At 51.4% G+C, this 9,376-nt stretch overlaps 1 protein-coding gene across 1 annotated transcript in view; it reads right to left on the bottom strand.

The window, feature by feature from the left end:
- Positions 1-553: 553 nt before the first annotated feature.
- LOC115180742 (zinc finger CCHC domain-containing protein 7) overlaps positions 554-9,376 on the bottom strand; it is a 19,053-nt gene continuing 10,230 nt past the window's right edge. Inside the window, exons 3-5 of the mRNA XM_029742922.1 lie at positions 7,488-7,654; positions 4,981-5,110; positions 554-648 (exon numbers count right to left, since the gene is read on the bottom strand). Coding sequence (XP_029598782.1) covers positions 554-648; positions 4,981-5,110; positions 7,488-7,654 — 392 coding nt within the window. The remainder of the gene's footprint in view (positions 649-4,980; positions 5,111-7,487; positions 7,655-9,376) is intronic.

The following is a 9,376-nucleotide window of genomic DNA, read 5'->3' as shown; positions in this document are numbered from 1 at the left end:
CAGGTAAAAGAGAGGGAACGAGAGAGAGAGAGAGAGAGAGAAAAACAGGGATGAAAATATAGAGAGGAATAAGTGAAAGCTGGGTGTAGAAAAAGGAAGAAAGAAAAAAACAAGGAAAGTGACAGAGGTGTAGGAAGGGTAGGAGACGAGGAGACGAGGAGACGAGGAGAGGAGCCCAGGACCCAACACCCTGCCTGGGTCCAAACTAGGCCTCTAGCTCCTACTACTACCAGAGAACCCAGAGGAGACGAGGAGAGGAGCCCAGGACCCAACACCCTGCCTGGGTCCAAACTAGGCCTCTAGCTCCTACTACTACCAGAGAACCCAGAGGAGACGAGGAGAGGAGCCCAGGACCCAACATCCTGCCTGGGTCCAAACTAGGCCTCTAGCCCCTACTACTACCAGAGAACCCAGAGGAGACGAGGAGGAGAGGAGCCCAGGACCCTGCCTGGGTCCAAACTAGGCCTCTAGCCCCTACTACTACCAGAGAACCCAGAGGACACGAGGAGAGGAGCCCAGGACCCAACACCCTGCCTGGGTCCAAACTAGGCCTCTAGCCCCTACTACTACCAGAGAACCCAGAGGAGACGAGGAGGAGAGGAGCCCAGGACCCTGCCTGGGTCCAAACTAGGCCTCTAGCCCCTACAACTACCAGAGAACCCAGAGGAGACGAGGAGAGGAGCCCAGGACCCTGCCTGGGTCCAAACTAGGCCTCTAGCCCCTACTACTACCAGAGAACCAGAGGAGACGAGGAGAGGAGCCCAGGACCCTGCCTGGGTCCAAACTAGGCCTCTAGCCCCTACTACTACCAGAGAACCCAGAGGAGACGAGGAGGAGAGGAGCCCAGGACCCAACACCCTGCCTGGGTCCAAACTAGGCCTCTATCCCCTACTACTACCAGAGAACCAGAGGAGACGAGGAGGAGAGGAGCCCAGGACCCTGCCTGGGTCCAAACTACGCCTCTAGCCCCTACTACTACCAGAGAACCCAGAGGAGACGAGGAGCCCAGGACCCTGCCTGGGTCCAAACTAGGCCTCTAGCCCCTACTACTACCAGAGAACCCAGAGGAGACGAGGAGGAGAGGAGCCCAGGACCCTGCCTGGGTCCAAACTAGGCCTCTTAGCCCCTACTACTACCAGAGAACCAGAGGAGACGAGGAGGAGAGGAGCCCAGGACCCTGCCTGGGTCCAAACTAGGCCTCTAGCCCCTACTACTACCAGAGAACCAGAGGAGACGAGGAGCCCAGGACCCTGCCTGGGTCCAAACTAGGCCTCTTAGCCCCTACTACTACCAGAGAACCCAGAGGAGACGAGGACCCTGCCTGGGTCCAAACTAGGCCTCTAGCCCCTACTACTACCAGAGAACCCAGAGGAGACGAGGAGGAGAGGAGCCCAGGACCCTGCCTGGGTCCAAACTAGGCCTCTAGCCCCTACTACTACCAGAGAACCCAGAGGAGACGAGGAGACGAGGAGACGAGGAGAGGTCTTACCTGTGAGTGAGTGAAGATAAATAATTTCCCCCCAACGTTCACAGGAAGAGGAGACACAGATCCGCTCGCCCACCCCGATAGCCGGGCAGACCGGCTTTTAAAGCCTCAAACAAAGTTTGGTGTGCACACACCAAGACCAAGGGGACACAAAGAGGGTGAGAGAAAGAGAGGGAGAATAGAGGGGAGGAGAGGAGAGAGTCGGACGACCCCCCCCTCCCTCCCCCAGTGACTGCTGGGTATTGAAGCACTCGTTTTATTATCCTGTTCCATCTGGTTGCTGCTGCAAGAGACAGACACACCCTGGTCTCAGATTGGTGTGTGTGTGTGTGTGTGTGTGTGTGTGTGTGTGTGTGTGTGTGTTAGACAATGAGAAGTTCGTCCTTCGTCGGACTGTGAGTACAAATAGGGACTGGGCCTTTTCATCTCTCCTCCACCTCCTCCCCCTTCCCTCCGCCTCACCCCCTCCTCCACCACCTCCCCTCACCACCTCCTCCCCTCACCTCCCCTCATCCCTCTCCACCTCCTCCCCCTCCCCATACGCCTCACCCCCTCCTCCCCCCTCTACCGCATCCTCTCTACCGCATCCTCTCTATGCCGCCTCCGCCTCACCCCTCACCACCTCCTCTTCCTCCTCCCTCCTCCTCCTCCCTCCCCCCCTCTCTCCTGTCCTTGTTCCTGCCCAAACACCAAACTGCAAGACAGTGGACTGGCAGACCCACTGTGTGTGTCCCATGTTTTCACAGGGTGACTAACAGTATTAAAGTCTCTCAGCATAATCACTAAATCACATTCACTATAGTTACTGTGGGGACCTGTCTATATTCAGACCCCCCCCTTTCCCCTGGCTAGCCTGTCTATATTCAGACCCCCCCCCCTTTCCCCTGGCTAGCCTGTCTATATTCAGACCCCCCTTTCCCCTGGCTAGCCTGTCTATATTCAGACCCCCCCCCCCCCTTTCCCCTGGCTAGCCTGTCTATATTCAGACCCCCCCCCTTTCCCCTGGCTAGCCTGTCTATATTCAGACCCCCCCCCTTTCCCCTGGCTAGCCTGTCTATATTCAGACCCCCCTTTCCCCTGGCTAGCCTGTCTATATTCAGACCCCCCCCCCCTTTCCCCTGGCTAGCCTGTCTATATTCAGACCCCCCTTTCCTCTGGCTAGCCTGTCTATATTCAGACCCCCCTTTCCCCTGGCTAGCCTGTCTATATTCAGACCCCCCCCCCTTTCCCCCTGGCTAGCCTGTCTATATTCAGACCCCCCCCCCTTTCCCCTGGCTAGCCTGTCTATATTCAGACCCCCCTTTCCCCTGGCTAGCCTGTCTATATTCAGACCCCCCCCCTTTCCCCTGGCTAGCCTGTCTATATTCAGACCCCCCCCTTTCCCCTGGCTAGCCTGTCTATATTCAGACCCCCCCCTTTCCCCTGGCTAGCCTGTCTATATTCAGACCCCCCCCCTTTCCCCTGGCTAGCCTGTCTATATTCAGACCCCCCCCCCTTTCCCCTGGCTAGCCTGTCTATATTCAGACCCCCCTTTCCCCTGGCTAGCCTGTCTATATTCAGACCCCCCTTTCCCCTGGCTAGCCTGTCTATATTCAGACCCCCCCTTCCCCTGGCTAGCCTGTCTATATTCAGACCCCCCCTTTCCCCTGGCTAGCCTGTCTATATTCAGGCCCCCCTTTCCTCTGGCTAGCCTGTCTATATTCAGACCCCCCCCTTTCCCCTGGCTAGCCTGTCTATATTCAGACCCCCCTTTCCCCTGGCTAGCCTGTCTATATTCAGACCCCCCTTTCCCCTGGCTAGCCTGTCTATATTCAGACCCCCCTTTCCCCTGGCTAGCCTGTCTATATTCAGACCCCCCCCCTTTCCCCTGGCTAGCCTGTCTAGATTCAGACCCCCTTTCCTGTGGCCTCCCCCCTCCCTCCCCCCTCGTGACCCCCGTGTGCAGACATGAGGTCAAGCTCCAGAGATCACAGGGGGGGGGGGTAAGATCAGGCCAAACATAGAGCCCCATACCAGCTCTAAAACCTCTCCCTTCCCCTGGTCTGTGTGTGTGTGTGTGTGTGTGTGTGTGTGTGTGTGTGTGTGTGTGTGTGTGTGTGTGTGTGTGTGTGTGAGCACTCTTGCAGAAACCTCAGCTCAGGGAAATTCAAATGAGGGAGTAACAGAGTGAGAACAAGAGAAAGAGAGAGAGAGAGAGAGAGATAGAGAGAGAGTCAGAATTAGAGAGAGAGAGAGGGGGGAGAGAGGAGAGAGACAGAATGAGAGAGAGGGGGAGAGAGAGAGGGGAGAGATAGAATTAGAGAGACAGAATGAGAGAGATAGATAGAGGGGGGAGAGAGAGGGGAGAGAGAGAGAGGGGAGAGAGAGAGAGGGGAGAGAGAGAGAGGGGAGAGACAGAATTAGAGAGACAGAATGAGAGAGACAGAATGAGAGAGATAGATAGAGGGGAGAGACAGAGAGAGGGGGAGAGAGAGAGGGGAGAGAGAGAGGGGTTGCTGAGGTTGCATGTTAGCTAATGTGTAGATCTGAAGAGATTTGCAGAGACCATTTTCTCTCCCTCCCCTCTCTCTCCCCCCTCTCCTCTCCCTGGTTGTGTATCTGTTGTTAGTTTATGGCATTAGCGTTACAAGCAGTGTGTGTGTGTGTGTGTGTGTGTGTGTATACACATGCTGATTAGAATCCAGTTCTCCACACACTCACATGCATGTCAACACAACACTAACTGGTAGATGGGATGTTCTGGACCAACACAACACTAAACAGGTAGATGGGATGTTCTGGACCAACACAACACTAAACAGGTAGATGGGATGTTCTGGACCAACACAACACTAAACAGGTAGATGGGATGTTCTGGACCAACACAACACTAAACAGGTAGATGGGATGTTCTGGACCAACACAACACTAAGAGGTAGATGGGATGTTCTGGACCAACACAACACTAACTGGTAGATGGGATGTTCTGGACCAACACAACACTAAACAGGTAGATGGGATGTTCTGGACCAACACAACACTAACTGGTAGATGGGATGTTCTGGACCAACACAACACTAACTGGTAGATGGGATGTTCTGGACCAACACAACACTAACTGGTAGATGGGATGTTCTGGACCAACACAACACTAACTGGTACACTACTCCCTCCATTTAATGTCTCCCCTCCCTCCCTCCCTTCTCCCTCCCTCCCTTCTCCCTCCCTCCCTTTAATGTCTCCTTCTCCCTCCCTCCCTCCCTCCCTTTAATGTCTCCTTCTCCCTCCCTCCCTCCCTCCCTTTAATGTCTCCCTCCCTCCCTCCCTTCCTCTCTCCCTCCCTTCTCCCTCCCTCCCTCCCTTTAAGGTCTCCTTCTCCCTCCCTCCCTTCTCCCTCCCTCCCTTCTCCCTCCCTCCCTCCCTTTAAGGTCTCCCTCCCTCCCTTGTCCCTCCCTCCCTCCCTTTAATGTCTCCTTCTCCCTCCCTCCCTTCTCCCTCCCTCCCTCCCTCCATACCTTTAAGGTCTCCCTCCAGGTTCAGTATGATGCTCTGGTCTCCATCTTGTTTCCCGCTGCCTAGAATCATCCAGCTCTCCAGACTGTCAGAGTCCACACTGGAGCTCCTCCTCTTTGGGGCGGGTTTTCTCTAGGGGGTGGGGTAAACAACATAATAAATGGTATTATTCATTAATGCCTGTTAATGACGCAGCACTAAACGGCCAGTTAATCAGAACCAGCGTGGAGTTGGTTCTGGACCGTGCTCCATCTGGGTTTGGAGTACTGCCACCGAGGCTGCCTTCTTTGTGGGCTTTACTCGGCCTCGTCTCAGGATGGTAAGTTGGTGGTTGAAGATATCCCTCTAGTGGTGTGGGGGCTATACTCGGCCTTGTCTCAGGATGGTATGTTGGTGGTTGAAGATATCCCTCTAGTGGTGTGGGGGCCATACTCGGCCTTGTCTCAGGATGGTAAGTTGGTGGTTGAAGATATCCCTCTAGTGGTGTGGGGGCTATGGTCGGCCTTGTCTCAGGATGGTAAGTTGGTGGTTGAAGATATCCCTCTAGTGGTGTGGGGGGCTGTGCTTTGGCAAAGTGGGTGGGGTTATATCTTGCCCTGTCCGGGGGTATCGTCTGACGGGGCCACAGTGTCTTCTGACCCCTCTTGTCTCAGCCTCCAGTATTTATGCTGCAGTAGTTTATGTGTTGGGGGGCTAGGGTCAGTCTGTTATATCTGGAGTATTTCTCTTGTCTTATCCGGTGTCCTGTGTGAATTTAAGTATGCTCTCTCTAATTCTCTCTCTCTCTCTTATTTATTTTACCTTTATTTATACAGGTTTATTCTCATTGAGATAAATATCTCTTTTCCAAGAGAGACCTGGTCCAATAGCAGCAAGGGGAACAACATTTCAGACAAAACAACTTACATTACACTAACACAACTATAAACACACATACAGTACAACAAAAGCATATTACATTTAAAAACACAAACATCTTGACTAAAAACAGCTGGCCTAAAAACAATTACACTCTTCTATAATATTTACATCGATCAAGTGTTTAAACTCCACCAACGAAACTAGATCGTCACATTTTAAAATGTTCAGGAGAGAATTCCAGGACCACGTAGCCGAGTAACTAAAACTATTTCTACCGTGACCTGTTCTAATTTTTGGTACTGTTAGAAGCAAATCAGAATGGGACCGCAATTGATTCTTATTTACTGACCTGATTAAAAAAAAGAACAGAGATAAAATGGCATTTTACCCAATATGGCCTTATAAATCAGTGTATACCAGTGTTTTAGCCTATGCAAGGTCAATGACGACCAGCCAACAGAGCTTTCTTTCTCTCTCTCGGAGGACCTGAGCCCTAGGACCATGCCTCAGGACTACCTGGCATGATGACTCCTTGTTGTCCCCAGTCCACCTAGCCGTGCTGCTGCTCCAGTTTCAACTGTTCTGCCCGCAGCTATGGAACCCTGATCTGTTCACCGGACGTGCTACCTGTCCCAGACCTGCTGTCCCAGACCTGCTGTTTTCAACTCTCTAGAGACAGCAGGAGCGGTAGAGATACTCTCAAAGATCGGCTATGAAAAAGCCAACTGACATTTACCCCTGAGGTGCTGACCTGTTGAACCCTCGACAACCACTGTGATTATTATTATCTGACCCTGCTGGTCATCTATGAACGTTTGAACATCTTGGCCATGTTCTGTTATAATCTCCACCCAGCACAGCCAGAAGAGGACAGGCCCACCCCTCAGAGCCTGGTTCCTCTCTAGGTTTCTAATCTCCACCCAGCACAGCCAGAAGAGGACTGGCCACCCCTCATAGCCTGGTTCCTCTCTAGGTTTCTAATCTCCACCCCTCAGAGCCTGGTTCCTCTCTAGGTTTCTAATCTTCACCCCTCAGAGCATGGTTCCTCTCTAGGTTTCTAATCTCCACCCCTCAGAGCCTGGTTCCTCTCTAGGTTTCTAATATCCACCCCTCAGAGCCTGGTTCCTCTCTAGGTTTCTAATCTCCACCCCTCAGAGCCTGGTTCCTCTCTAGGTTTCTAATCTCCACCCGGCACAGCCAGAAGAGGACTGGTCCACCCCTCAGAGCCTGGTTCCTCTCTAGGTTTCTAATCTCCACCCGGCACAGCCAGAAGAGGACTGGCCCACCCCTCATAGCCTGGTTCCTCTCTAGGTTTCTAATCTCCACCCCTCAGAGCCTGGTTCCTCTCTAGGTTTCTTCCTAGGTTTTGGCCTTTCTAGGGAGTTTTTCCTAGCCACCGTGCTTCTACACCTGCATTGCTTGCTGTTTGGGGGGTTTTAGGCTGGGTTTCTGTACAGCACTTTGAGATATCAGCTGATGAAAGAAGGGCTTTATCAATAAATTTGATTTGATTTACACAGGCAGTCCAAATCTGATATTTCCCACACTAGAAGGGGTTGGTGTTTCTAGAGATCAATATCGTACCAGAGGGAATCACACACACACACACACACACACACACACACACACACACACACAGTCTCTGTACCTGTGGTGCCGGGGTCGAGGCCTGCAGGGATCCTTTCTTTAACCTCTGACCTTTCGCGCTACACACCCCGTCATCTTCCTCCGTGTTGTCCGACACCGTGATGACGTCGTCTTGACTCGAGTCGATGACTATCACCTCCTGGAACGACCTTTGGCGTCTGGGGTCGCCTTCGGAATGATAGAGGAGAGTTATGGGGGTTTTGGCGTCGCCTTCGGAATGATAGAGGAGAGTTATGGGGGTTTTGCGTCTGGGGTCGCCTTCGGAATGATAGAGGAGAGTTATGGGGGTTTTGGAGTCTGGGGTCACCTTCAGAATGATAGAGGAGAGTTATGGGGGTTTTGGAGTCTGGGGTCGCCTTCGGAATGATAGAAGAGAGTTATGGGGGTTTTGCGTCTGGGGTCACCTTCGGAATGATAGAGGAGAGTTATGGGGGTTTTGCGTCTGGGGTCACCTTCGGAATGATAGAGGAGAGTTATGGGGGTTTTGGCGTCTGGGGTCACCTTCGGAATGATAGAGGAGAGTTATGGGGGTTTTGGAGTCTGGGGTCACCTTCGGAATGATAGAGGAGAGTTATGGGGGTTTTGGAGTCTGGGGTCACCTTCGGAATGATAGAGGAGAGTTATGGGGGTTTTGGAGTCTGGGGTCACCTTCGGAATGATAGAGGAGAGTTATGGGGGTTTTGGAGTCTGGGGTCGCCTTCGGAATGATAGAGGAGAGTTATGGGGGTTTTGCGTCTGGGGTCACCTTCGGAATGATAGAGGAGAGTTATGGGGTTTTTGGCGTCTGGGGTCGCCTTCGGAATGATAGAGGAGAGTTATGGGGGTTTTGTTTGGCAACGTAAGGAAATGGACACCAAAAAATAACTGATATACCTGTTGAAACAGTGGTTATGTATCATAATTAGAGCTATAGAGGTAAACGTATTGTTGAAACAGTGGTTATGTATCATAATTAGAGCTATAGAGGTAAACGTATTGTTGAAACAGTGGTTATGTATCATAATTAGAGCTATAGAGGTAAACGTATTGTTGAAACAGTGGTTATGTATCATAATTAGGGCTATAGAGGTAAACGTATTGTTGAAACAGTGGTTATGTATCATAATCTACCGAACCGTTCAGGGACCCAGATTCAGTCAGCACTGTGAACCACAATGAATGAATGAAGAAATATATATGTATGATGGAACTAGAATGACGGAACTAAAAACGACCAAACTAGAATGACGGAACTAGAATGACGGAACTAGAATGACGGAACTAAAAACGACCAAACTAGAATGATGGAACTAAAAACGACCAAACTAGAATGATGGAACTAGAATGACGGAACTAAAACGACGGAACTAAAACGACGGAACTAGAACGACGGAACTAGAACGACGGAACTAGAACGACGGAACTAGAATGACGGAACTAGAATGACGGAACTAGAATGACGGAACTAAAAGTTAAATGAGAAGTATATTGTACAACGGACAAGAGCCAACGGGTAGTTAGGCTGCTAGTTAACCATCTGAATGGAGGTGGTGTTACTGTAGACTGCTAGTTAACCATCTGAATGGAGGTGGTGTTACTGTAGACTGCTAGTTAACCATCTGAATGGAGGTGGTGTTACTGTAGACTGCTAGTTAACCATCTGAATGGAGGTGGTGTTACTGTAGGCTGCTAGTTAACCATCTGAATGGAGGTGGTGTTACTGTAGGCTGCTAGTTAACCATCTGAATGGAGGTGGTGTTACTGTAGACTGCTAGTTAACCATCTGAATGGAGGTGGTGTTACTGTAGACTGCTAGTTAACCATCTGAATGGAGGTGGTGTTACTGTAGGCTGCTAGTTAACCATCTGAATGGAGGTGGTGTTACTGTAGACTGCTAGTTAACCATCTGAA

Source organism: Salmo trutta, unplaced genomic scaffold, assembly GCF_901001165.1.
Source record: "Salmo trutta unplaced genomic scaffold, fSalTru1.1, whole genome shotgun sequence".
Lineage (NCBI taxonomy): Eukaryota > Metazoa > Chordata > Actinopteri > Salmoniformes > Salmonidae > Salmo > Salmo trutta.
This window is presented reverse-complemented; position numbering and strand designations above follow the sequence as displayed.